The 27,256-nt window shown below is 52.4% G+C and overlaps 3 protein-coding genes and 1 long non-coding RNA gene across 9 annotated transcripts in view; 2 read left to right on the top strand and 2 right to left on the bottom strand.

Annotated features, from left to right (window-relative positions):
- The first annotated feature begins 4,485 nt into the window (after window positions 1-4,485).
- PRR36 (proline rich 36) lies at window positions 4,486-11,306 on the top strand. Its single transcript, XM_043990303.1, has 6 exons — window positions 4,486-4,665; window positions 6,360-6,619; window positions 7,032-7,092; window positions 7,624-7,766; window positions 8,025-10,745; window positions 10,846-11,306. Exons 2-6 carry the CDS (start codon window positions 6,361-6,363, stop codon window positions 11,304-11,306), a joined length of 3,645 nt encoding a protein of 1,214 aa, XP_043846238.1. The 5' UTR covers window positions 4,486-4,665; window position 6,360.
- On the bottom strand, window positions 10,982-18,334 carry LOC122744673 (Krueppel-like factor 16). The gene is made up of 7 exons (XM_043990293.1): window positions 18,229-18,334; window positions 16,411-16,503; window positions 13,520-13,558; window positions 13,110-13,241; window positions 12,828-12,976; window positions 12,517-12,682; window positions 10,982-11,986 (listed from the first exon to the last, which is right to left on the bottom strand). The coding sequence occupies exons 1-7, from the start codon at window positions 18,332-18,334 to the stop codon at window positions 11,715-11,717; spliced, it is 957 nt and encodes a 318-aa protein (XP_043846228.1). The 3' UTR covers window positions 10,982-11,714.
- The window catches only part of EVI5L (ecotropic viral integration site 5 like), a 67,245-nt gene continuing 57,239 nt past the window's right edge, over window positions 17,251-27,256 (bottom strand). For 2 of the 5 annotated variants that reach the window (XM_043977950.1, XM_043977951.1), the window contains 6 exons: window positions 24,294-24,434; window positions 22,447-22,602; window positions 22,085-22,231; window positions 21,803-21,898; window positions 21,600-21,695; window positions 17,251-20,202 (listed from right to left, as the gene is read on the bottom strand). In XM_043977950.1, the coding sequence (XP_043833885.1) occupies window positions 19,918-20,202; window positions 21,600-21,695; window positions 21,803-21,898; window positions 22,085-22,231; window positions 22,447-22,602; window positions 24,294-24,434 (921 nt within the window). In that variant the 3' untranslated portion in view covers window positions 17,251-19,917. Of the gene's footprint in view, window positions 20,203-20,689; window positions 20,791-21,599; window positions 21,696-21,802; window positions 21,899-22,084; window positions 22,232-22,446; window positions 22,603-24,293; window positions 24,435-27,256 lie in introns of all 5 variants that reach the window. The other 3 variants (XM_043977954.1, XM_043977953.1, XM_043977952.1) reach the window with 3 other exon arrangements.
- LOC122735992 lies at window positions 22,156-26,327 on the top strand. Of its 2 annotated transcripts, XR_006354156.1 has the most exons (5): window positions 22,156-22,332; window positions 23,206-23,339; window positions 24,796-24,897; window positions 25,018-25,190; window positions 25,967-26,327. It is a non-coding gene; the product is annotated as an uncharacterized LOC122735992 (long non-coding RNA). The 2 variants fall into 2 exon arrangements; XR_006354155.1 differs by having other exon boundaries at window positions 24,796-25,190.

Raw genomic sequence — 27,256 nt, 5'->3', positions numbered from 1 at the left:
AACAAATTTAGTTCCCAATTCTCTTCCTCCCCCCTCTTTAAGAAGGAAAGCAATTTGGGGCGGCTAGGTGGCGCAGTGGATAATGCACCGGCCCTGGAGTCAGGAGTACCTGAGTTCAAATCTGGCCTCAGACACTTGACACTAGCTGTGTGACCCTGGGCAAGTCACTTAACCTCCATTGCCCCGCAAAAAAAACCCCCAAAAACCCAAAAACAACAAGAAGGAAAGCAATTTTATATAGATTATACATGTGCAGTCATGTAAAACATTTCCATATTTGAAAAGATGTGTGCATGTGTACATACACATACACACCCACAGAACTAATTCAAATGTATACAAATAAAAGTCAAGTTCATAAGTATTTATTAAGCACTTACTAAAAGCTAAGCACTGTGCCACATGTTAGGGAAGAAACAATGGCAAAAAAAAAACCCAAAACCCAACCCAACAACATTCTGCTTTCGAGGAACTCACATGCAGGATATAATGAAATGACTGAACAACAAAACCCCCCACTGTGTACAAACAAGATACATGCAGGATAAATTGGAGATAACCACATTAAAGGAGAATCAAGAAAGGGGTTTTGTAGAAGGTGGGGTTTTAGCTGGTCTTTGAAGGAAGTCAGGGAATCCAGGAGCTGGTGGGGAAGGAGATCATTCCAGGCATGGGGGGCAGCTAGCAATAATGCTTGGAGTAGGGAGATAGACTCTGTCTTATTCTAAGGACAAAGAGGCCTGTGTGGCTAGAAAGGTATGGGGGACCATGTTATAAAGGGCTTTGAATGCCAAAAAACAGATTTTTATATTTTGATTTTTGAGGTGATAGGGCACCACTGAAGTATGTTGAGTAGAGGGATGATGTGTTCAGATCTGTGCTTTATGAAGATACTGGATAACTGGGAGGATAGGGGTACCCTCAATATTAACAGGAAAATTAGGAAGAGGAGAAGGACATGCAGAGAAAGACGAGTTCTGTTTTTCAAATGTTTAGTTTCTAATGTCTATGAAGTATACAGTTTGAGATGACCAGTAGGCAGTTGGAGATGTGAGACTAGAAATCAGAAGAGAGGTTAGAGCTAGATAAGATTTGGGAATCATTAGGATAGAAATGAACCCATGGGAGTTGATGAGATCACCAAATGAAATAGTAGAGAGAGAGGCGAGAAAAGGGTGTTATCTCCACAGTTTAGTGGGCATGACCTGAATGAAGATCCAGCAAAGGAGCCTGAGAAAAGTCAGTCAGCAAATAACCAATTTAAGCCATAGAGGACTCCAGAGTAATGCTTTAGAATAATTTAAAATGGGGGAATATATTGAAATCCTGTGGGAATAGAGGCACAAGCCAAGCTGTTTTGAATTATGATGGGATTGAATTATTCCCTTACCTAAAAGCCCAGGAAAATACGGAAGGAGGAAAAGCCCAGCATAACAAATATGGGTAAGTCGGGCAGGTGCCAGGAATGAGTTGGCAGAGCTCAAACTTTGAGTATCCCATTACTAACTGCATCAGATACACCACTGTTTCATTTGTGCACACCTAGGGAGCTAGCTTGTGCCTAGAATGCCACCCAGTGGCTCATACACAGATATTACACTCTGAGAAGCTACCTTCATCAAAGGATTGTTATATTTAGAGATGGAAGGGACCTCAGAGTTCTACCAGTCCAGATCTCACCCTTCATTTTTCAGATGAAGAAAGGAAACCCCAGAGATGTGATTTGCCCAATATCACCTAGCTAGTAAATGGAAAAGTTCAGATTCGAATCCAGGTCCTCTTTCTCCAAAGCCATTAAGAAAGAGATTGTATAAGTGGAGAGGAGAGGATGGAGATTAGAGATGTTGTGGAGGTAGAGCTGAGAAGACTTGATAGTTGATTGGAAATAAGAAGGATAGATGATAAAGGAGTCAAGGATGACTAGGTGACCAGAAAGTCATCACCATTTGGGGGGGGAGACAATGAGGGTTAAGTGACTTGCCCAGGGTCCCACAGCTAGTAAGTGTTAAGTGTCTGAGGCTGGATTTGAACTCAGGTCCTCTTGAATCCAAGGCCAGTGCTTTATCCATTGTGCCACCTAGTTGCCCCCACCATTTTCTTTTTTAAAAAAAAATTTACTTTTAAAAACATTCATTTTTACAATTTTGAATCCCCAGTTCTCTTCCTCCCTCCAGCCTCTCCCCCATTCATTGAGAAGGCAAGCAATATAATACCCACTATACATACCATTTTTCGAATATGTATTACAGTCCCCCAGGGGCAGCTAGGTGGCACAGCAGAGAGAGCACTGGCCTTAAAGTTGGGAGGACCTGAATTCAAATCTCACCTCAGATACTTACTAGCTGTGTGACCCTGGGTAAGTCACTTAACCCTGATTGCCTTAAACATCCAGGGCCATTTCCAGTCATCCTGATATGTAGCTTGCCACTGGACACTCTGGAGGAGAGAGTGAGGTTGGTGACTATACACAGCCCTCCCTCACTTAAATCCAATTCACTGAAAGTCATGACATCACCCTGATGTCATGGTCCTCTTCTAGAACAAAGGACAAACAACAATTATAGAATCCCAACTCCAAAGGAAAGTTTCCTATTGAAATCTTATTCCCATCCTTCAAAGCCCATTTTAAATGTTACCTCCTCCATGAAGGTTCCTTCATCATCCCAGGTGTAAGTGATCACTCTCTTCTGTAAATTCCCATTGTTTTTTGTCTGCCACACTTGGTTAGGTGGTGCCTTATAAAATAGCTCCGGAACTGTGCTCTGCTTCATATACTTTAGATATGTAAGAAGATGTGACCCCTGAGAGATCTCAGAGACTAATTCTGCAGAAGGCAGAGATGTGAAGAATGAGTCAGAGAGAGACAGATCAGAAGAGGCAATGCAAGGACTTTTCAAATAAGGATAGGAAATCATTCTTCGAGCCAGATATGTGGGGGGAGTCAGCCTATCACACCCCAAATATGTACTTTCAACCCTAGAACTTGCTGAGAGTGGACTCCCCTGGGTGAGGTCAGTCCCTTCCTCCTTGGTGGAGCTGAGGTGTTTTATCTTGCTTCCGACTGGAGTTCCTGCATTCTTCAGTTTATTCAAACCTGTATAACTCCCCTGACTTTTGCTTACTGTTTTGCTTAGATAAATGGGTTTATTCAAACCTGTATTCATGATGATCTTTTACATAACCAGAATTTAGTGGGGTAGGAGAGCTAGGCTGGCTATATTCAGCTATCACCTTCCTTTTGAGAACAACTAGGGACAGCTTCCTTTACTTTGAACTCCTAGACTTACAGGTATTTTATGATATGTAGATATAATTCTTCCTCCATCCTCTTCTTGAAGATAAGCAAGAGAAGAAACAAAAGCCCAGCCATGATCATCGTGTTATTCCTAGCAAGAGTGAAAATAGCAGTCTCTTGTAGAAGGGTTGGCCAGACCCTTGATCAGATATCTATCTATCTACATTCAGCTGTCTTTTTTTTGGGGGGGGGGGCAGGGGAATGAGGGTTAAGTGACTTGCCCAGGGTCACACAGCTAGTTAAATGTCAAGTGTCTAAGGCTGGATTTGAACTCAGGTCCTCCTGAATCCAAGGCCAGTGCTTTATCCACTGTGCCACCTAGCTGCCCCCAGCTGTCTTTTTTATATTGGATAGTGTACACTTACAATTCTTTTTTTTTTTTTTTAGTGAGGCAATTGGGGTTAAGTGACTTGCCCAGGGTCACACAGCTAGTAAGTGTTAAGTGTCTGAGGCCGGATTTGAACTCAGGTACTCCTGAATCCAGGGCCGGTACTTTATCTACTGCGCCACCTAGCCGCCCCCACTTACAATTCTTTACATTCATATTTCTCTTGTGGCCCTTACCTTGATTTATAGTTCTCCAATAACTTACACACACACACACACACACACACACACACACATACAGACAACATTCATAATTTGGGAGGGGGCAGGGCAATGAGGGTTAAGTGACTTGCTTAGGGTCACACAGTTAGTAAGTGTCAAGTGTCTGAGGCCACATTTGAACTCAGGTCCTCCTGAATCCTGGGCCAGTGCTCTATCCACTGTGCCACCTAGCTGCCCCAACATTCATAATTAGAAGGGACTTTAGAGAGCATTAGTCCACCACTCTTCCCATTTTGAGGACGAGGAAGCTGAGGCTTAAGTGCCTTGCCAGTTCAGAAAGGTTGTAAATTGACAAGCTTCGTTTCAGTCTATGGTCTTTCAATGGCAAACTCAAGGTCCTTTCTACTACACAGTAGAAATCTCCCCTCCTCTTCCTCAATGATTCATGTCTGTCCTTCCGTTCTTCCCTTCTCTCCTTCTCTCTCTCTCCCCCCCTCCCCCCTTTCTTCTCTCCCCCCCCCCTCCCGCTCCCCATGTCCCTTGCTCCCTCAGGGGTAGGGCCATCCTTTTGTCTCTTTAGAAGGAGGAGTCTTTTGGTGAAGAAGGCCCTGGTTCTTGGGTCCCTCGAGGAGTCTGGGCAGGACCAGACATCTCATTACCCAGCCCAGGGTGGAGAGACAGATCAGAGAGTACAAATGTGGAGGGATACTCAGCATGATGATTGGTCTGCCCATAAGAAAATAGACCAATGGAGCACTAGTCCCACCCCCAACCTGGCCGAAGCCCAGCCTGTCAGTTTCCTAGAGGACTGGAGAGGCCAGGTAGGTTGAAAGGGGCAGAACGGGGCTGGGGGTAGGGGTAGGTTTGGGGGAGGGTAGTGCATGGGGTTGATGAGGGGCAGGTGGCTGGAATCTAACGGGGGGAGGCATTCTCCTTCCTCCCACTCCCCATATGCTCCTTCTGGACTCCTGGAGGCAGTTGCCATGGAAACACCCCCTAAAAAAAAAAAAAAGATCCCCCAGAGATTCCTCCTCCCTTCCGTCTCTGCTCCGGCTTCTCTCCTGCTGTCCCTCTCTCCTCTCCTCTTCCAGCCCCTGTCCCCCTTCTGCTTCGAGCCTGCGTCTCTTTGGCTGTGTGCGTTTTCTCCCTGGGTTTGTCTGGCTCTGTCAGCTCTATCTTACCCCCACTCTCTTTCTTCCCACTCCTCTCTCCTTCACCATTCGTCCTTCTTTCCTTCTGTCACCTCCTCTTTCCTCCATCTCGTAGGGGTTTTTTTTGTGTGCCCCCCATCTCGTTTTTTCCCTTGGCTTGTCTCCGCCCCTTTTTCCATCTCTTCCTCGGTCTCATCCCCGTCAACCCCGGGCCATTGGCCCTACCCCCTCCTGCGTCGTCCCCTCTCTAGCGGGCCTAGGCTGGGGCAGGGGGCGGGGTGGGGCGGGGCTCGCCTGTAGTCTCCTCGCCCCCAGCCCCCTCCCCTTCCTTGGTCTCCTCCCTCTTCTCCCCCTTCCCCTCGGTTCGGCGCCCAGGCCTACTGCCCGGTCAGGCCCTCCCACGGGGATCCAGGTGTTCGAGCTGCTGGAGGCTAAAGGTGATTGAGAGATGGGATTGGGGGGTGCGGAGCGAGCGGAGCAGGTGGAGGGGGAGGGGTTGAGAGGCGGGGACCTCGGCGGTCGCGCTGGGCTCTTTGTCTCCATTAACTCCTTCATGGCAGCCCCCCCCATCCCTTCCTTCCGCCAGCAGGTGTCTGGAATCAAGGTGTGAGGGTGGGGTGTGGGGGCTGCTAGACAGACCCCCCCCCAGGGAACAAACCCAGACTCAGTCGCCCGTACTCGAGCTGGAGACAGCAGCGAGGCGGCTCGCCCTTCCCTGGGCTCTCCATCTGCTCGAATTGAGGCAGGGGTTCCTGATCCCTTGTCCGTTCCTCAGGCCTAGTTGGCACCTCGGTTTCCCCTAGTCTTCTCAGGGGTTGGATGTGGCGAGGCTGGACATTTAGTAAGGAATCGCACCTGTACTGGGGAGGGCAAGCTCTGTTCTATGCCTGAGATATTGGCGGGGGGGGGGGGGGCGGGGGGGGGGACAGGGATCTTTGGAGTTTGTATATGGGATCAGGGAAAGGATGACTGGCTCTCTGGAACGCTGGGTGACTGAGGGTAGGATGCTTGGGCCCTGGGTGGTGGCGTCAGAACTATCCTCGCATGGAGGGGGAGGGCAAGATGGTGCTAATCTCTCTCTAAGCTGTGTGTGTGTGTGGGGGGGGCATTGGAGGGGGAGGGGTCCCCATCTGCCATCTAATTCCCTCAGAACCCGCTGGGTGTCAAGGGGCTGGTTCCTAGAGGTTGTACACAGGAGAGCTGGGACCGCCTACAGTGTCCTCCACCGGCGGGAGAGGCAGGTATCTGGCTGCCTCCTCCAACTGAAAATGTGAGCAGCACAAGGGCTGAGGGAGGAACTGGACAAAAGAGACTGGCACGGGGGGCGGGGATGCAGGTACCACCTTCTATCTTGTCTGCTGCAGGATGAATACTGGAGCTAAAGCTAAAGCTGGGGGGAGTCGTCCCCTGGCTCCCCGCCTGCCCAGCTCCTCGGTGCCAGGGCCCCTTGGGGCTCCTAAAAGATCAGGGGCAGTGCCCCCACGAGCCACTGCTGAGCCCCGAGCTGCGGTGAAGAAGTCTCCAGGGGAGCAGGCAGGAAGAGCAGCGCCTGTCCCCAAGGAGACCACAGTCCTGCCTGGGCCCGCCAGGACCAACAAGACAGGCCACAATGTTCCTAGCACAGGTAAAGGGGCCCCAGGTCTTGTTCCTCGTCCCCCAGCTCGGATTTCTTACCTGGCTTCTGGGAGCTTAAACCTGCCCCCTGCTTCTCGGTCCTCCTCCCTGACAATGACCTTGAACTCTGCTCCCTGACCCTGGTCCTATTTGATGGTCCCTCCCTCTTCTATTCCTTCATTTCTCTTCTCTAAATGGTGGAGAGAGTAAAAGGAGGAGCACTGCGGGGAAGCAGATTGGCTGGCCCGAGCCTCCCGAGCTGCCCTCCGGGGCTGATAAAGCAGGGCTCCTGGCCCTAGAGGAAGGCCTCCCCTGATTCACTCCCTGCCCCCCCCCCCCCGCCCCCTCCAAAGGTATGTTTAAGGTGTTATGGGAGGACAGAGGAGGTCAGGACTGAACTGACCTGGTGCTTCTTCCTGTAGTGCCCAGGCAGCCTTTGGTGAGGAAAGCAGAACCAGCCCCCGGTGCTGGACGAGTTTCCAGGTATGACCCTTCCCCAGGAACTGCCCTTCTTCACAGCGTTCCCTCCTCAGGCAGGTATGGCTTATGAGCGCCAGGCATAACACTTGTCCAGGGATGAGCCTTGTCCCCATCTGACCACTTCAGAGCTGTACCCTCCCCAGGCTAGTCCTTTCTAATATGGCACTCCCCATGGCCCCTCCCCCCAACCGGTCCTGGGTGAGCATGTCACAGGAAAGAAATTTATTTTACGACCTTAGATGCAAATGTGTACAAATCATCAGCTTGTGTGCCAGGGAAGAGGGCCAGTCTTTTTTTTTTTTTTTTTTTTTTGCGGGGCAATAAGGGTTAAGTGACTTACCCAGGGTCACACAGCTAGTAAGTGTCAAATGTCTGAGGCTGGATTTGAACTGAGGTTCTCATGAATCCAGGGCCGGTGCTTTATCCACTGCGCCACCTGGCTGCCCCCCCCCCAAGGGGGCTAATCCTAAAAGACTCTGGGGGACCCAAGCTAGGCTTTCCTTATCTGACCCAGGCTCTCTTTTCCCATCTAAGGCAGGGGCCTCAGGGCTCCAAAGTGTCCACCCCAGCCAAGCAAGTCCGCTCTGCCCCGGCAGAGTCTGCAGCCAAGGCTAAGACACCACTAGCTTCCACCCTCACAGGACGGAACAATGTGGCCCCAGCAGAGGCCAGGAGAGGTAGGAGGGTCAGGGGAGAGTAATGGCATGGGGCTCAGGGTGGCAGCCTGTCAGCGGTGAAGAATGCCCAGGAGAGAGATCTATGGGGAAAGGGCACCAAGGAAGGAGCTGGCTGACGCCACCCCCAGCCCACCTCCCCCACCCAATACCCATTCCAATTTGGGAAGGAGCCAAAAACAACCACCAGGTGCAGGCACAAGGGGAGGTGTCATAGGATCGACCCTCCCAGAGGCCTTTCTTCTCTCCTATCTTTTCCAGATACCACTCGACCAGCTCAGGGAGCCCAAGTCTCAAGAGCTGGGCTCCCTGGGTCCCGTCTGGCCGCAGCCTCAGGACCCGAGCCAGGGTCTCCGCGGGCTCCCCCCAAATCCAAGCCCCGGCCTTCCCCCCTGCCCAAGGCCACAGTCCCCAAAAGAACCCCCAAGGGCCCTGTAGACCCTGTCTCCAGCCCAGCTTCTGTGGCCAGGAGGAAGTCCAGCGAAGGTTCTTCCGGGGTTCAGTCCCGGCTCCCTGGACCCACCCGTCGCCAGGACAGCACCTCTGCTGCCTCATTGGCCCAGCTCTCTCTTCAGGCCCCGCCCTCAAACTGCCCAATAATGCGGTCCAAGGGTTCCTCCCTTCCCTCCACACCCCCACCTAGCCGAAAAAATCAGCAGGCCCCATCTGTAGCCACACCCCCTATACAAGCCCCTCCCCCTCCCTTGCCTACACCTCCTCCACAATCCAATTCCTCTCTGTCTACATCTCCCCAGAAGGCTCCACCCTCTCCATTAGCCACGCCCCCTAAACAAGCCACTCCCCTTTCCTTGCCCAGACCCCTTCCACAAGCCCATTCCTCTTTGTCTACGTCTCTCCAGGAGGCCACACCCTCTCCTTCCATGCCTACACCCCCTCCACAAGCCAATTCCTCTGTGTCCACATCTCCCCAGAAGGCTCCACCCTCTCCCTTGGCCACACCCCCTATCCAAGCCCTTCCCCCTTCCTTGCCTCAACAAGCCAACTCCTCTTTGTCTACAGCTCCCTTGCAGGCCCCACCCTCTCCCTTAGCCACACCCCCTCAACAAGTCACTCCCTCTCCCTTGGCTACACCCCCTCCACAAGCCAACTCCTCTCTGTCCACAGCTCCCTTGCAGGCCCCACCCTCTCCCTTGGCCACACCTCCTAAACAAGTCACCCCCTCTCCCTTGGCCACACCCCCTCCACAAGCCAACTGCACTTTGTCAGCCTCTCCCCTGCAGGCCCCACCCTCTCCCTTGGCCACACACCCCCTACAAGCCACCCCCTCTCCCTTGGCCACACCCCCTCTACAAGCCAACTCCTTTCTGTCCACAGCTCCCCTGCAGGCCCCACCCTCTCCCATAGCCACACCCCCGAAGCAAGCCACTCCCTCTCCCTTGGCCACACCTCCTCCACAAGCCAACTCCTCTCTGTTAGCCTCTTCCCTGCAGGCCCCACCCTCTCCCTTAGCCACACCCCCTCCACAAGCCACCCCCTCTCCCTTGGCCACATCCCCTCTACAAGCCACCCCCTCTCCCTTGGCCACACCTCCTCCACAAGCCAAATCCTCTCTGTCCGCATCCCCCCAACAGGCCCCATCCTCTCCTTTAGCCACAGGTCCTCTCCAGACCCATCCTTCTCCCTCAGTCACACCTCCTCCTCAGGCTTCTCCCTCTCCAGCCACAGCCCCTCAACAGGCCCCACCTTCTCCTTCCTTAGCCACACCCTCCCTCCTGGCCCCATCCCCTACAGTCACACCTCCACAGGCCCCTTTCTCTCCTTTGGCCACACACGTTCAAGATATTCTCATTCCTTCAACCACTTCCACACTTCAAGATCTGATGGCTCCTTTATCCACACCCTCTGTACAAAGGGCTGACTCTTTCCTGGCCACACCCCTTGCTCAGGCTCCACCCTCTCCCTCGTGCCCACCTTCTCCCCCTCGGGCCATACCTCTTCCGCAGGATTTTCCCTTAAACACATCGCCTTCACAGGATTCACCCCCGTCTTTAGCCACGCCTCCTCACCAGGCTCCTCCCCCAACGCGCTCTGTTTTAGCCACACCCCCTCTCCAGGCCCCTCCCATTCCCTCAGACCCACCCTCTCACTTATTCCCACTTTCTCCTCCCTTGCCCACAACTCCACTTCAAGCCTTTCCATTTCCTTTGGCCTCACCCCCTCCTCAAGCTCCTCCCTTTCCTCCGGCCTCACCCACTCTACAGGCCCTCCCCTCTCCCGTAGCCACACACTCTCAACAAGCCCCATTCTTTCATTTGGTCCCGCCTTCCCCACCCTTGGCCAAACCCTCTCTTCAGGCTCCTCCTTTTCATTTGGCCACGCCTTCTCAGGAGCCGTCTTTGGATATATGCCCTTTGCAGCCCTCTCCTGTTCCTTTGGTCTTGCCCCCTCCTCCCTCTCCTCTAGCCACGCCTCCTCTTCATGCTCCTCCCTCCCTCCTGGAAACACCCCTTGTTCAGGCTCCCTCCCCTTCATCCACCTCCCTTCCCCAAGCTACTTTCTCTCCCCTGGACACACCCCTTGTACAGGCTCCTCCCTCTCCCCAACCCATACTCCTTGTACAAGCTTCTCCCTCTTCCCTGCCCATCCCCTTTGTGCCACCCTCTCCCTCTCCCCTGCCCACAGCCCCAGTGCTGGCCCAGTCCCACTTGCAGACTCCGCCTCCTGGGGAGCTGCCCCTTCCTGAGTCTGTCTTGTCCTTGGGAGCCCTGGGTGGGGAGCTGTCCAGAAGCCCTTCTAGTACTCTGAGTGGCCCAGACCTTGCTGGACACAGCAGCAGTGCCACAAGTACTCCCGAGGAACTTCGCGCCTACGACAGTGGCCCTGAGATAGGGGCTCCAGCTTCGCCTCCGCCTGATCCTGACCTTGAACTTGCTGCCTGCCATCCCGCTGTCTGGAGCCGGCCGGGGGTCCCCACCCGGAGCCCCTGTACCACCTCCCCTCGACTTAGCCATGGGGTCCCAGGTAACCCCAGCCAGGGGACAGAGGGAAAGGGGCTGGAGGTAGAGGGCAGCTCTTCCTTTGAACGGGGTCTAAGTCTCAAGCCTGTCCTTCCCTCCCATAGGCGAACCACTGCCCTGGTCCCCTTTGGCCGGGCCCCCTGATGGCCTGTCCACTATCTATGAGGCAGAGGCCTCGGAAACAGCATTTGGACCAGCAAGCAGGGAGGTACGGGATCAGGAGGAAGAGGATGAGCAGACAGTGGAGAAGATGCCCCCAGCCCCTCGTGGTCCCAAGCCAGCTCGAGTGGGTGAGCTGCAGCTGGGAGCATTGCAGGCCAGTGTAGTGCAGCAGTTGCTGAGCCGGACACTGCTGCTGGCTGCAGAGGGCCCCGGGGGAGCCAGGCAGGGCCCTGGGGGTGGCCGCCCGGCTCTGAGTGATGCTGAGCTGGGCCGCTGGGCTGAACTGCTCTCCCCTCTGGATGAGTCCCGGGCAAGCATCACCTCTGTCACTAGCTTCTCCCCAGATGATGTTGCCTCACCACAGGGAGACTGGACTGTAGTGGAGGTGGAGACCTTCCACTGAGCCACCCTTGTCCCACCCCATCCAAAGGACCACTGTGCCCTCTGAACTGAAGGTCCCAGCCTGTTTGATACCTGCATTTTGCCTATTTTCCCAGCTGTAGTTTTGTAGCAGGGGGAACTGGGCAGAGGGAAAACCCTGTTGATGTTCTAGCTTCCTAACTCCCTTCTATCTGAGTGCCCGAAGGCTACTAGCCTGGCAAACTCCTCAATCCCATACTCTGTAGGTATGATGTAGATTGTCCCTGCTGGTTTGCTCCCGTGGACCCAGAGTCTGTGTGTGGTGTGCTGGCTTGTTTTCTAAGGCCTTTTTAGTTTGTAATAAAGATGAGGCGGTGGAACTGGAGCTGCTGTGTTTGGGGGATTGGGCTGTCTGGAACTTTTGGATCTGGGGTTTCCCACATAGGTTGCATTAAAACTCGCCCATTGCTGCTGATGGTGATGGTGTGGTTGGGAAAGTGGAGAACAGGGCTTTTGGGACAAGTTTCTCTCCCCCCTCCCTGGGGCTCAGGACTGGCAGGGAGGTGTTCGGTGATTCTCTGAGGCAGGAGGATTCCTGTGAGGGTGGGTACTTTGGCCTCCGAGGCAGGGGCCGGCTCATCCCATGCTGCCGACAGTGAGTGAGCAGGTTGGAGCTCTGGCTGAAGGATTTTCCACACACTCCGCAGTGATGGGGCTTCTCACCTGTGGAAAAGTAGAGGGGAACTTGGTGGGAGTGGGGGGCTGGGCAAGGATCTTATGTAGGGAAATGGTCACGAGGTATGGGGTATGGGGTTGGACGGGAGGGGAGCTATGCAGGTAGGGTGGATGAGGCAGTTGTCAGAACTGGGGAATTATGGGAGTATACTGAGGGGGGATAGGGAATCTGGTGGGGAGTTAAGATGGTAGAATTCGGGTGGTTAGTCGGTGGGGAAAATGAGGACATTGTAGAGTAATGGAAGGGCTTGAGGAGCTATGAGGATGAATGGGAGGACTGGCTAGGGTGAAGAGATGTCTGGGGAGAGAGAAGTCTGACAATGGACTGGGCTCTTCTCCAACTTCCCTCCTTGAGCGGGACAAGTTTCTGTTGCTGGGTGGGAGGAGATAGAGGGGCGGGGCAGTCCTTGTGCCATTCCCCCCTGAGACCATTCGGTGGCCTTTCCTGCAGGCTGGAACCTTGCTCCCCCACCCCCGTCCACCCATCTCTTTTCGTCTTCATCTTCCCGGCCCCGCACCGGTGTGGGTGAACGTGTGCTTCTTCATGTCGGATTTCTGGTGGAAACGCTTGGCGCAGAAGGGGCAGGGGTGGGGCCGCGTGCCCGAATGGATGAGCAGGTGTGTGGACAGGGTGGAAGAGCGCCGGAAACTCTTTCCGCACACGCCGCAGGGGAACAGTCTCTCCTGGGGGCAGGACGGGAGCGGTGGAAAGCGGGACCAAGCTAAGGTCCCTTCATACGGTCCCGTCCCACCCTAGAGACAGAAAGATGGGGCTGGGCCCCAGCCGGAGTAGGTTCTGTCCCTCCGCCCTCCAGTCCTCTTGTGTTACCTTGAACTGGTGAGGGGGTTGTGCCGTGGCTGGTAACAGCAATAGCTGTGGTTGCAGACTTGGGGAAGTCACTCCTGTCTCAGGCTGAGGCTGGAGCTGGGGTCGGGGGCAGTGACCATCCCAGAAAGGGCCAGCCAGACCCTGGAGCCCTGGGGTTAGGTCATATGTATTCAGTCACTATGAGACTCTTGGGATCCCGCTGCTTGGCAACCCCTCACAATCTGGGGGCCTTAGCCCACAGTCTTCTGGCTTCCACCTCCCTAGGCCCAGAGGAGCTCTTACCAAGGAAGTCATTCTCGGCTAGGGCACAGGACCCCAGGGAGGAGCCGGCTTCAGGGGCTGGGGACAGAGGCCTCTCAGCCCATGTACCTCCGCGGCTCCCCACAGACAGCGCTGCATCCCCTGGAGTAAAGCCTATATAGGAAGAACCCATCACTCCTTAAGTACCGGGGAAAACCCAGACATTCTAGCCCTCACCTCTGCTGCCCCTCTCCCCAGCTAAGGTATCCTGGTCCCTAACTCACCTACCACTACCCCTACCCAAAGCTCTTAAATTCAAGCTTGAATTTGGCCAACTATTCTGCCCTCATTCTCTGCTCCTCAGCCCTTCTCTCCTTCCAGAACTTGCCCAGCTCTTCCATGGGAGCCCTGCAGGATTCTGGGGATCTATAGACAGCACACGCCGTACTTACCAATTAACTTTTTTCTTCCAGAGGATCTCCTGCTTCTTACTAGGAAGGATCGAGGCATCTCAGGGGCTACCCACCAGAGGCAGGAAGTAGAAGAAAGCAGACTAGGGTCCAGACATCTTTTCCCCCCAGTCTGAGACTCAGGTGTCTAGCCCCTCCACCCCGGACTCCTCCCACCTTGGAGACCCTAGCTTAAATTAGCCTGGGCTCTTCTGTAGCTCTCAGACATTCAGATGTGCCTTGGAAGATGGAACTGAGGAGGAGAGCTGAGCAGCAAGATGCTTAGGGCCATTCTTTCCCCTCTCCATCCCCAACATCCTGGCATCAGTTTACTCTGGGGTTCTAAAAGGAAAGTGGTTCTATCCTGCAGGCCTGTCCTATCTTCCCACAGCCTCCCCCTCCAAGCTTCTCAAACACACACACACACCATAACCCCCACCCACTAGGCATGGGAACACACACTAATTGAGCTCCCATTACAAACTACAGAGATTTCCTTCCCAGAAGGAATGAGGATCCAAGTAAGTGTCCCTGTCCTCAGACCTGAATAGGAGTGCCAAAGCAGCTCCCTGCCCCCAACAACCCACCCACACACCTCTACCCTCTGTTCTTGAGCCTCGAGGGATATAGACTTACCTTAAGCCCCCTAAAAGAGAAAGTAGAACAGGCAGCTCAACACGCAGGGCTTCCCCATCATATCCCCACCCACTTGCTTTCCCCCTCTTACCAGCCCCACTTCACAGCCAACCTAATCTTAACTACACATTAAAGTCTAGTTCCAGTCTTACCTCCACAAAGTCTGTCCTGACCACTCCAACCCAAATGGCGTCCTCACTTTTCTAAGCCACAGAATCAGATCTACCTTTTCTTTGGATTCTTCGGAATCTTCTGTAAGAATCCCAGAATCTCAGAGCTGGAAGAGATCTCAGAGACCATCTAGCCCAACCTGTACATGAGTATAAATCCACTCTACAACTTCCCTTCCAAGTGGTCATCCAGTCTTGACTTGAAGACCTCTAACAAGGGACAGCCCATTCCTTAAGTTCTTATTGGCCTCTGCAGCTGCCACTTTAGTTCTGCTCTCAGAGACAGAGCCTAACATTTCCAGGGTTTGTCCCACCCTAGGATATCACAAACTCTAGGATGCCAAGGTTGTTTCCCCTTGTGGTTGGTTTCTGTAGTTCCATTTCACCCACCAATTAATTCTCCTTGTAGATTAAAGATTTGTGCACAGGATTCTTTGTTTTGGGTTTTGTTGTTTCTGTTGCAGTTGGGGTTAATTGACTTGCCCAGGGTCACACAGCTAGTTAGTGTCAAGTGTCTGAGGCCGAATTTGAACTCAGGTCCTCCTGAATCCAGGGCTGGTGCTTTATCCACTGTGCCACCCAGCTGCCCCGCACAGCCTTCTTAATATACAGACTGCCCCTCATGTTTCTTTTTGGACAAGATATAATTGTCCATGGATGGATTCCTGACCTGAATCTCCCCAAGTCTCAGTGATACCTATGAGGTTGTATACTGTTTCTTGCTCAGACTGTGCAACTGCTGTTGAGATAACTGAAGACATAGACCTCATTCTTAATCTTTTTCCTGAAAGCACTATTCTTTGTGGCATGGTGAGGAGAAGACACCTCTGAATTTAGAGCCTAGAGAACCTAGGCTCAGAACCTATTTCTGCTTGTGTGTGACTTTGAGCAAGTCACTTCACCTCTTAGAGCTTCAATTTCTTCATTAGTTAAATGAGGACATTGAATGAGATGGCCACTAGTATCGCTTCCAGTTCTAAAGCTTATGATTCTGTCCTCCATATATCATTTTAATGGTTTATATAGAGCATTTTCTTCCTGCCTGCCATGTTCTTGTTTTAAAGCTTTATCAAATTACTGAGTCCTTCATCATAGATATTTTCCCCAGTCTTGTGAGATGCCCTGACCACAAGGTCACCATTCTTTTATCTTAAGTGTTGGAAGGCTTCCAGTATACTGAATAAGTCTTTTGGGGTGGACTTACAGAAAGGCACCTATAAAGAATCACACACAATAAGACTGCGTGGAGGGTTGTGATCTCATCAATGGAGATGGAATCACAGATCCCCTGAGGTATAATCCGTGATCCAGAAGAATGCTCAATGTTGAACTTGCAAAGAACTGGATCTGAAGTCTGACTCAACACTTATTACCTACGTGAGTTTGGGAAATCCTTTCACCTGAACCTGTTTCCTATCTGCAAAATGAGGGTAACACCAATAGTCCCTATTTTACAAGGTTGGGAGATTCAAGTGATTACACACACACACACACACACACACACACACACACACACACACGTAATATTGTGTACATTTAAAAATTATACATGAATACCAATTGTTATTTCTTTTCCAAATTCCAAACCTTCCACTAACAAGAGATGAATTGACCATGCCCTTAAATTCTTGATTCCTGTCCCAGACAGCAAATTTGTTAGGGAGGCTTTCCTTTTCAGTTTCATCTGAGAGGCTCATTATTCCCATACAAATTAGAGGTAGGTTCTTATCCCCTTATCTCTTACCTGGAGTGTTGTACCAGTCTTCTAAAGTAGTCTCCTAATCTCACCCCTCTGCATTTCAACTGTTAGATTTATCTTCCTAGTAATTCCCTCCTTAAAAGCCTTCAGTAGCTTTCCATCTCTAAAAGACCAGAATGAACCTCTACATAATGTTCTGAACTTGCCTTTTTAGCCTTACCTCCCATCTCTCCCAATGACTCCAGTCATATTGATCATTCCACTTCCACCCCATCACCCAAGATAACACATACATTCTTACTTCCTTGCTTTGGCTTTTGCAATTTCCTTCTCATCTCTCCAATTAGTTAAAATTCTACCCATCTTTCAGAGCCTAGTTCAAATCTTACCTCCTTCTGGAATGTCCCTTGTCCATTCCACCCTCTGTAGTCTCAATTCCCACAAACTTCCTCTGGTTCTTATTTTTTCAGGCGTCTTCTCCACTCAGTTAACTTGTCTGGAAGCCACTTAAGGACAGGAGTGAAACCTTATTCTCCTGTGTTCTCCTGGCACATCATGTTTGGTGACTTTAATGACACCTACTCACACAGCACACTCCTTACCCCACCCACACATCCTTCACACCCACCCACCCACACAAAACAGTCATATATACAAACACGTCATTCACACATCTCATCTCCTTATCACACACATACCCCTCCACAGCCCTGGTTGCCACTGACTTTAACCTCAGCCCCTAAGGGATCTCATCTCACCAAACCTTTTGCTCATTTTTGTCAATCTCATCCCTTCCCAGTCCTTTTTAAGTCAGGTCTTAAGAAAAGCCACACTGAAAACTCCATAGCAATCAAGTAGCCCCTGGGAACCCAAGGGTTTGAGATGAGATAAGGCTTTTCATAGTTTGTGTGCCACCCCTCCTGTCTAACCTCCCAGGGCCTGTCCTTTTTCCTGTCCCTGCCGTCATTCAAAATCCCCTCCCACCACAGCCATACTTTGTCCTGAAACAATCTATTCTCTAGTATTTCAGGGGGGTTGTGAGCAGCCCTCAGTATCTTGCTCCCTTCATGTTATCTGCTGTTGAATGAAAGACTAAGGAAGGGAAAGAGCCCTAAGCTGCTGCTTCCTGTCTAAGCCATGAAATGCTCACAGGCCTCCCTATTCAGTCATCTCACTGCTCAGGTTACAGTCTCTCCCAGTAAACTCCACACCGCACCCCCAACATCCTGCCCACCAATTCTAAGACCATGTAAATATGCTTTATTATTCATCTTTCCAACCTTGTGTGGAGACACATGGGTTTGTACAGGCAGTGTGAGGATGGTGGTGGGCAGAGGGGAAAAGGTGGAGGCCATACACTGACACCTGACAGGACACTGCCGAGCAGGCCAGACACCTGCAGAGTACCAGTCACCCTCAACTCCTTCTGGTCTCAGCACAGAGGACAGAGCCAATGGGAGGTAATGTTGTGTGTGTGAGAGAAAAGGGATGGAGTAGAGAGAGTGGGAAACCTGCCCCACAGGGGCTTTCCTATTAAGTACAGATCAGACTATTTGCTTCTGATATCAGCTAAGAGGCAGGGGCAATGGGGGCAGGTGTCAGGAGATAGCTTTGGGAGCACCAATGTGGTGGGCTGTCTTGGAGCCATGAGCCCTCAGTGATCTGGGGAGGAGAAGAATACAGGATGTGAAGAATGAAAGTTAGCGCAGATGCTCCCGCAAGGATGGGGAGAGGAGTAACCTTAGGGCGTAGTGTGTGTTTGGAGGGGAGTGTGCCCCCAGAGCAGCTTAAGTAGACACTTCATGGATTTTGGCACCTAAGTTCTCAAACTCAGCAGACAGAGCCCGAGGGGGAGGAGTCAGGCATGAAATGGAAGACCAGAAGTCTTGTTCCCCAGGGAATGTGGCACTCCTTCCTTCTGTGACCACAGGCACAAATTCTACAAGCAGGTTCCTAGGGCAGGGCCTACCAGGGAAATAGTTCTCCTCTTTGCCCAAATTCTTTCCCCTCCTAGGTGGCTTCTGCTGGCTTGGAGTGGAAGTGGAGGGTCTAGAGTGGCACAGATGGGTGCTGAATACTGACTGACTCTTCTGCGGGGAGAGACAAATGGGATAAGACACTCAAGTGACACCCCTCCTTCTTCCTCCCCTCCAGCCTTTCCTCCTAGGGTCTGGTCCCCATCTGGCTGGGAGGAAGCTCGGCAGCACCTTTAATGTTGGCAAAGAAAAGAGACACCAGGAAACTCTTAGAAAGCAAAGTGCTGAGTGTCGGGGAAGAGGACTGCTGCGTGGGGGGATGAGCAGGGGGCTCCATGGTCGGGACTGTGATGGTCAGAGGCCCCTCTTCACTAGCTCTCGGAGTGGCTCAGGAGCCGAGTGAGGAGTCCTTCTTCCCACCCGTGGCCCTGGGCACAGAGCTTCCTTAACTGTGGCTGGGACCAGTGGCAGGTGGGTGGGTGGGTGAGCTGCTCGGGATTAGCAGATGCTTCGAGACATTCTCTTAGATATTTGCTCCCCAGAGTGGGATGACTTTGGTTTTAGCAGAAAAAGGGCCTGGTCCTCCAGGGGCACTGACCCAAGTACTGGCTTGGCTGATAGCAAGAAGGGAGTAGTGGAGGAGAAACGATATGGTGAGAAGATGGAACTGGCACAGGGAGGAAGGGGCAGCTGCTAATGGAAGGCACGATGCCCAAACATACAGGGACCGCCTCAGCCACATCTCCTATTCCAGGGCCAGTCCCTCCACCTCAGGGGCTACAAGAGGCTGGCCTGGAAAGGGAAGAGTGAGTCACTGATGGCATGGATATGCCAAGGCTACAAAAGGCCCAGCAAACAGACAAAGTGGGGTGGCTCGGACAGCCTACGTCTTCAAGGCCGGGATCCAGCCTCTTTTGTCAGCCTGAGGTGAGCGGGGAACTGGACCCAAGGAGGAGGCTATAGCTCAGGGGCGGCTGGTGGTCTTTATGTCACAGGAAAGAGAATCCCAGCCTTGCTTCAACACTAGGCTAAGGCTCTGGCAGCCTGTGGTCGGGACCCATCTGCCATGAGCCGGCCTCTTTTTCTCAGGAGGGAATCTTTTGCTCCTGGTTCTTGTTTCCCTTGTCAGGTCTGCTAATGGCTGAATCTCCCCTCCCCTGCCCTGCTCCCCCTTCGACCCCCAAATGTGGAGGTACAGAAATTGCCGGCAGAGGCTTGGTGAATCTGAAGCACCTCCAAGGATGTGGTGGGGCAGGAAGGTCTGTGTGTCTGTCCTTAGCTCTCAAGTCCCTGGACAAGACAGACAGCCCAATCCTGGGAATGGAGGCAGAGATGAGAGCAGTAGCCGCAGAGAAGGCCAGTTCTGATCATTGGTCCTCTATGCCCCTCCTCACCCCAATGCCTGTGCTGCTCTCTCGGGAGGGAACGGCAGTGCTTTCTGGTCCTGGGCAGTCAGGGGTGGGGGAGGAGGACACAACAACCCTCTTGTAGATAAATAAATAACACTGGGAACAATCAGAAACTTAGAGACCACAGAAGTGTTCCAAGGGAGAGCGGAGCCTGTGACTCCTGGAGTTCTAGCATCCTCCTGTCTCCCAGTCCCTGCCCTAGAGAACCCCTGAAAGGAAGGAGAGTGGTGGGAGATGGGAAGGGAGTCACAGAATGGAGTTGAGTTTAAATACAGTGAATCACAAGTGCCCTTGGGAGAGGGCAGTGTAGACAACACTCAAGGTAGATGTTCTGACGCACTCGGCTGTCTGTGGAGGGGCTAGGCACACCAAGACGTGCCCCACTCCCCCTCATCCCTCCAGGAAGAATGCTGAATGGAGGTTGGGGGGAGCCTGCCCTCCTACCCCCCCCCTTCCCCGGACGTGAGAGGTCTGGGCCCCAGGTGGGGCGGGCCAGGGAGGCAGTCATTTCTCAGTTACCCAGGCTCTGGTCATAGGAAGGGGCCAGCTCATCAGCCTCACTGTCCGTGCTGCCCTCACTGTCCTTGGCTGGACGGTCCAGTCGTCGGAAGAAGCGGGCATCTCGGGGGGACAGAGGATATAGGGCATCCTGTAGGGCTGCCCCCACTCCTACGCCCACACCCAGGAGCTCCTCATCGGAGGAGGGCAGTGAGTCCTCATCCAAATGACGCACCAAATGGAGACTGTCAAATGTCAGGGGGTCCTCAAACGGGGGTGGGCCCTTCAGTAGCCGAACCTGGGAGATGGGGGAGGAGAGAGAAGGTTGGGAAGGGGATGGATCAGAGGGCTCCAAACCCATATTAGAAGGGAAGAGGGGAAGACAAGCTGTGGCCAGGATGAGATGGGAGATAAAGGGGATGCCAAAGAGGACTGAGGGAGATGGAAATGGACAAGACAAAAGAGATGATGGGGGATCAGGGAGGAAAACAGAAAAAGAGGGAGGGAGCAAGACCCGCTGGATGGCAAGGGGCCACCAAGAGAGGAGAGCGGGCTCTTGGGTGGAGAGCACAGAGCAGGAGGAAGAAGTGGACCATTGTGGCCCCACCAGCAAGAAAGCTGTTACTGCATTTGAGGGGAAGACAAGGGGCCAGAGTGGGGAGGAGTAAAGGGGATCAGGCAGAGGGCTGGTAAGGTTCCAAGGAAAAGGTCTTCCACCTTAGCCCAGCCCTGATTCACCCAGACACCAGAGCCTGAGGGGGAGGCTCTGGGGGAGGGGGAGTTACCCTGGGCTCTGATACGGAGGGGTGGCCTGTGGGAGCCTACAAGTCCCAGCATGCAGTGCGTCGCCTCGGTCCAGCTGCCAGCCTGCCCAGGGTGAGAGACTCTGCTCGGATCAAGACAAGAGTTATGGGGCAGGGAGCTCCTGTGCTGACATGGGGCCCACGGGTGAGCCTGAGGCACCAAGCACAGCCAGGGAGCCCATGGTGGGGAGTCCTGCCTCCTGGCCTCCCTTGCTTTGCCCGTTCTGGGTGCTGACTCTGGCCATGCCCAGAGGGCTCTGCGGGAGGCCAGCCTGTGGAATGGGGCCCTACCAAGAGAACATCCCCTTCTCTGTCTCCTTCTGCCATTGTAGGCACAATCCTGTGTCTGCCTTAAAGACAGTAGGAAACTCCTGATATGACAGCAATAAGGGATAATAGTGGAAGGTGACTCAGGGTTTTAAACTTCCCCAAGGGGATCCTCACAGGGCCTCTAGGCCCCAGGGATTTTTACTCCACTTTACAGATTAGGAAGGGACTGATGTGCCCGTGGTCAGCCCCTGAGACACGGGCACAGTCAGGACCACAGCCCTGATCTCCCACTTGTTAGGCCAGGGATCCTGCCATTCATTCATTTGGATGACGGAGGCCCTGTTCTGTGTCTGGGTCCAGAGGCTTGTGCCCAGGAGTAGCCAGAGCACTAGTTAGGAGCCCCAGAACTCATCTCGGGGAAGGTCTGACTGCTCTCTACAAACGCACTTTGCTCCTTTCTTAGCATGGCAGATGTGGACGAAACATCTGGGAAATCTGCCAGGAAGTCCAGGACCCTGGGCATCTCTCCCCTGGTCTCCCAGCACACCCACAGAGGGGATGCCAGAAGGCAGATGAGCGACCTGAGCAGTCCAAGCCCGGGGTAGGCCCCCGTGGGACTCACCTCGGCCTTGAGTTCGTCAATCTGATCCTTGAGCTCACGGATGTACTGGGAGGAGTCTGAATGGTTGAGCTGCCCCTGGATCATACCCTCTTCTCTCTGTCAGGCAAAATGTACCCCATCCCAAGTTACTGGCTGGAGGGGGAGGGCAGAGGAGATGAGGGCTTCCCTACATCAGCCTCTCCTCTGGCCCTTTGGTCCCTCACCTGAATCTCCAGCTCTGCGATTCGCTGCCTCATCTCGGCTACAGCAGCCATGCTGTCTGCCTCCCGGAGCCTGACTGCCATCACCTCCTCCTTGCTCTGGAGGGGCAAAAGCAGTGGAAAAGCACAGGGAGCTGACTCAGCGGAGGGAGGGCGGGAGGGAAGGAGGGAGAGGGGATAGATCTGGTGGATGGGAAGCCAGCACAGCTTGGGGGTGGGAGTGGGGGCCCAGCAGACGGGGCTGGAGGACCAGACGAGGAAGCCAGCTTGGGGGTGGGGGCCCACCTTACACTCAGCCTCAGCATGCTTGCGTTTGCTCTCACTCAGCTGGGTCTGCAGGCCCTTGTTCTGAGCCACCAGGTAATGGACCTTTTCCTGCAGGCCTGCACTCTCTGCCTCTACACGGTTCAGCAAGTTTCGGTGGATCTGGTCCTAGGAGGAGGGGGAGGCACCAGCAAGTAACCAAGGAGCTCAAGGCAGTGCAGGGGAAGTCTAGAACCAGAAGCTATGGCCTAACAAAACTAACCGACAAGGTGCCAGCCAACAATGAGGGGAGACGGCCCAGCCCAGTGGGGTTCATGAGGTCCACTGGGGCAGGGAGATGGCCTGGGCTTGGCAGGGGGGGAAGGGGAGGGTACTTCTCTCACCTGCGTCTCTAGCTCCACCACTCGTTGCCGCAGTTCCCTCCCTTCAGCCAGAGCATGGGCCTCTCGCAGCCGGACAGTCATTAGTTCATCCTGCAGGTCACTAAGGGCCAGTTTCCGGGGAGACTCCTTCCATCTCCCTCCCCGGGAGAGGTGGGCCTGTACAGGAGGGAGGAAGGATCCTTAGGTTTTAGAGCCAGAAAATACCTCAGATGTAAGATCAGCCTCCTGGAATCTCCAGGCAGCGCAGGGAGTGTGAAATGACTTAATGAGCATCTTCTAAAGAAGAGCCAGGAGTCCGGCCTCAGAGCCTTCTCCCTGCCAGTCCCAGGAAGATGAAAACCCACAGGGGAAGGTGCGATGGGGCTGGCCTCTTCCTGGCATTGTCCCTAGCAGGGGGACTTCATGTTACTGGCCCAAAGGGGGCTGAACTTGAAGGTCCTCCCTGCTCCTCACCAGGGAGAGCTGGCATTTCTATATTTAAATGATCTCCCAACAGCCCCATGAAGGAGTTAGTGCAAAACACTTGGCACACTTTGAAGAACTATATAAATGTGCATTTTTTTTGTTTGTTTTTTTTGCATTATTTTTATTACTCCAGTCCTCAAGAACATCTGTGGCTTCATCAGTTAGGGTACTTGTTCCCCCAAGTGTACACCATGGTAGACAGCATTATGACCCCAAACCACACTGGGGCCTGACCTGTCCAGGAGCCTCACGGACCCTGGCTAGGCTGAATCTCACACCATTTTCCTGCACAAGGCACAGATAATGGGATGAGAGGCCTGGTTAGATGTCAGCTCCTAGGCAAAGACCTGGTGAACTACAAGCTGAGCACAAGTCAACAGCAGGACATAGAAGACATAGGACAAGAGAAGAGAAGCGTTATGTCCCAGGTGAGTGAGGGTGCTGCCCCGCTGTCCCTTGCCCTGTTCAGATGCCATCTGGAGGACTGTGCTCAGCTCTGGGAGCCTATTTTAGGAAAGACACAGACAAGCTGAAATTCATCCAGAGGAGGGTGACTGGAGTGGAGACGATGCTGACTTGGAGAAGAGAAGATGTAGGGGAGACATGATAGTGATCTTCAGGTATCTAAAGAGCTGTCATGAGGGAAGAGGGATTAGATTTATTCTTCTTGACCCTAGAGGGCAGCAATGGCAGGAAGTTGCAAAGAAGTAAATTTAGGATTGCTATAAAGGCAGACCTTTCTAACAATTAGAGCTGCCTGCAAGTGGAAAGGGCTGTTGGGCATGTTCTCCAACCAGCAAACACTTAGTAAGTGCCTACTATGGGCAGGGCACTCTGAGGTGTTGAGGGTTCAAAGATAAAAACAAAACTGCCCTGTTCTCAAGAAGCTGCATCCTTTTAGGGGAAATGGGCTCCCCTTCCCAGGAAGCATTGGGTTAGAAGATGGCTGATCACTAGGAGGGGTCATAGTGTCACAGTGAAAAAGGATTCCTGCTCATGCAAGGGTTGGTAAGATGACCACCGAGATCCTGGGGTTCAATAGACATGTTATCTGCAGGCAGGTGCCCCCTCCAACCTTCTCCCTGACTTGGCAGGACCTTTGAGGGCTTGCTCGGCTGGCACAGCCTTCAAGGCCAGAGCCACCTCCATCCTTCAGAGGAGCACTGGGAGAAGACTCTAATAGAGCATGCAAACCTTGCCAGCCTCACACTAGCCTCATGAAAACCAAAGCTCAAGAAAGGAAATGGTTTTACCCACACGACAAGGAAGTGGCAGGGCCAGCCCTGGAGCCCAGGGTTCTGGACTGCCAGTCCAGGACTTCGCAGTGCCTCAAAGTATAAGCGGGAAAGCCTTCTGAGGCCTGTGGCTCCTATTGCTCTCACCTGCCAGCTGTCTGTGAGCTCCTGAACCTGTAGTTTCAGCTCCCGAAGGGAGGCCACAGCCTCACTCTCCCGAAGTTTTAGACCTTTAAGTTCCTCCTGTAGCCGGGCCACGTTGTTCTCGTCAGGAAGTGAGTTGTTCCTCTGGGAAGAGTAGAAGGGTAACTAGAGTCAGTGGAGGAAGTCGGGCTTTTGCTCCCCACTCCTTGCCTGGGCCCCTGGGCATGGCACTTGAAAAGTGGGTGATCTCATCCAGCAGTGCCTAGTTCTTTGGTCCAGACCCCTTTGGTTGGTGCCCTTGCCTCTCTTCACTGCCAGTGCCAAACCCTCCCTAAGCCCAGCTGAGGCAGGACCCCGTTGGTCCTTGTTTCCTGACTCCCATTCTTCATTCTTATAGCTAGGCTGGTGAATGGAGCCCTAGGACCCCTGGACTTCCAGGAACCCCTGGCTTTCTAGGTCAATGAGAAGGAGAGCCCCTTTGTGACTCTAAGCTTCCATTTCCCAGGTCCCCAACCTCCAGCCTATGTGACTGCGAAGAAAGATTGAGAAATGAAGTCAGACATATGGAGAGAAAGAGTAGAAGGAGGCAGCGAGGGAGAGATGAATGGTATAGTAAAGAGTGAGTTAGAAAGAGGAGACCAGGTCTCCTGCTCTGTGACCTCTCTGGAAAGGTCCTGGTAGTGGGCTTGTTCCATTGCTGGATCTAACACCTGCCCCTTCTCCTCAGGAGATGCAGAGACCATAACTCCTCCGGCCTCTAGAGAAGGCACCCTCCAGGGAGAAGAGTCTCTGCGCCACCTGGATCAATGAAGTTCTCCCTAGCTTCCTCCCAAGAAGAGGTTCCACAATTAGGTGGAAACAAGAGCCAATCTTATTTGCATGGAGTGCAGAGCCCAGCAGGTCATCTCTCTATTCAGTCCCCACCAGTGGCTTCATATATTACCTCCAGGCTCAAACAGGAAAGCCTGCTTGGCATTGTCATGTCTTCCTAATCTGCCCCCTTCCTGCACTTCCCACCTTCTTATGCCTTCTCCCCCTCCCTACCCTCCAATCCAGCGATGCTAGCTTCATTTTTGTTCTTCAAACGAGACCCTCTATCTGTCTCCTCAGGACATTTTCTCCAGGGGTCTCCCATGCCTGGAATTCTCTCCCTCCTCATCTCTGCTGTTAAGGCTAAAATTCTAGCTAAACTATCTAAAATCTAATGAGTGGTTGCCAATAAATTATAAGCTTTAGCAAGAGTTAGACTTTTAAGCATTTATTAAAGAGAATAAGAATTTGGTGAAGAGCAAGAGAAAGGCCTAGATTCTTCTATCTATTAAAGGGAGAGAGAATTCCTAGCTCCCTTTGTCAACTCAGGCTAGAGGAATCCTTCATGAAAGGGAGAGAACTATCCAAATCGAATCCCTTTGCAGGATGAAAAAGTGGCTCAAGCCTTCCCAGCAGGGCTGGCTTTTCCTACCATTGTTAAAGATGCTGCCATTTAGACAACAATTCCTGATAATTCAAATAGAACAAACAAACGTTCTTTGGCTGATAAAAGGGGGCTCTTCTCCTTTTTCTCTCCTAGGTTGGGAAGCTGGGATTTAAAAACGGTCCCTCAGAAGGGAAGGAAAGGGGCTGATTTAAAGGGTGAGTGGGGCATTTAACTGACTGAACACTGTAATCTACCAAAGGGTGCGTCAGGCTCTTGGAACATATGGGCCAGAGAACTGTGGCCACCCCAGCTAATGGGAACGACCTTCCATGGGTGCCCAGGATCTTGGGAGCAATGCTGCTTTATCTTTCCTTAAATTATGGTAAGCCTCTAACCTTTGAGAATAATGAAAAAACAAACCCCAAAACCCGAGGCATTTCAAACATTGTGTTTCTCATTTCATAGGCCTGCACCTGGAAACTCTTCTGAGGATCACTGGGTCTCTACCAGAGTCCTCAGGAAAGAGAACGAGTCAGAGCACCAGCCTCCCCCTTCTTCCTCCCACAAGCAAACGTCACTTCCTGATGCCAAAGAAAAGACTCATGGTCTTGCCCTCAGAGATCTTCACCTCATGGCAGAGCTTTTCTACGGTAAGTCTCCAGCAGGTGGCATCATTCCAATCATTACACTGCCTACTGACTTCCCTGAAGTTCTAGCTAAAATCCCACTTTCTATAAGAAACTTTCCCAATCTGCCTTTAGGCTAGCACCTTCCCTCTTCTGATCACCTGAGATTTATCCTGCCTGTATATTGTTGCTACAAAGTTGTTTGCACATCATTTCCCCCATTAGACTGAGCTCCTTGCGGGCTGCCTCTGGATCCTCAGTTCTTAAGAGGTGGTAAGTAAATGCCTGTTGACTTGACTTGACAATAACCCTGTAAGGCATTTCAGTGGTGGAAGGAAACAGGTTCAGAGAAGTTGTGACATGCCTGAGGTTACAAGAGAGCAAGTGCTGGAGCTGGACTTTGAAAAGTTTCCTCGCTTTAGGACTAAATCTTTTCCCGTTATATTAGACATTGAATTTCCCTCCACAGATAGGAAATTCTTCTTCATGTTCAAGTGAAACTTCCTATTCTGCAAATTATAGACCAAATTCCTTACTCCTTATCCAGATCTCAGTAAAGACAGAAACACTGGGCTCCACCCCTCTTGTTATAAGGCATCTCTGTGTGCAGGGAACCCTAAGATATTAATATAAATGACTTTTTATTGACTCTCAAATACCCTCTCACAAACTGGGTCCCTCAATACCTCTCATGCCAGGAAAGGTCCGGGTCTGGATTCAGTACCAACCACTCTGATTGAAACTAAGAATGATAGTGATGTCAGATCACCCTACGAATGGTGGTGGGGAAGACTCCAAAAACACTATTTTTAGAGCCCTGGGAGAAGGGCCCTGACTTTTGATGAGAGTGGGGAGTAAATGGAGAAGAGATAGCATGTTCTCTAAGCTTTTCCCTCCAAATGAATAAGGTACCTCTTACAAGG

The sequence above is a fragment of the Dromiciops gliroides genome, chromosome 1 (assembly GCF_019393635.1).
Source record: "Dromiciops gliroides isolate mDroGli1 chromosome 1, mDroGli1.pri, whole genome shotgun sequence".
Taxonomy (NCBI): Eukaryota; Metazoa; Chordata; class Mammalia; order Microbiotheria; family Microbiotheriidae; genus Dromiciops; species Dromiciops gliroides.
This window is presented reverse-complemented; position numbering and strand designations above follow the sequence as displayed.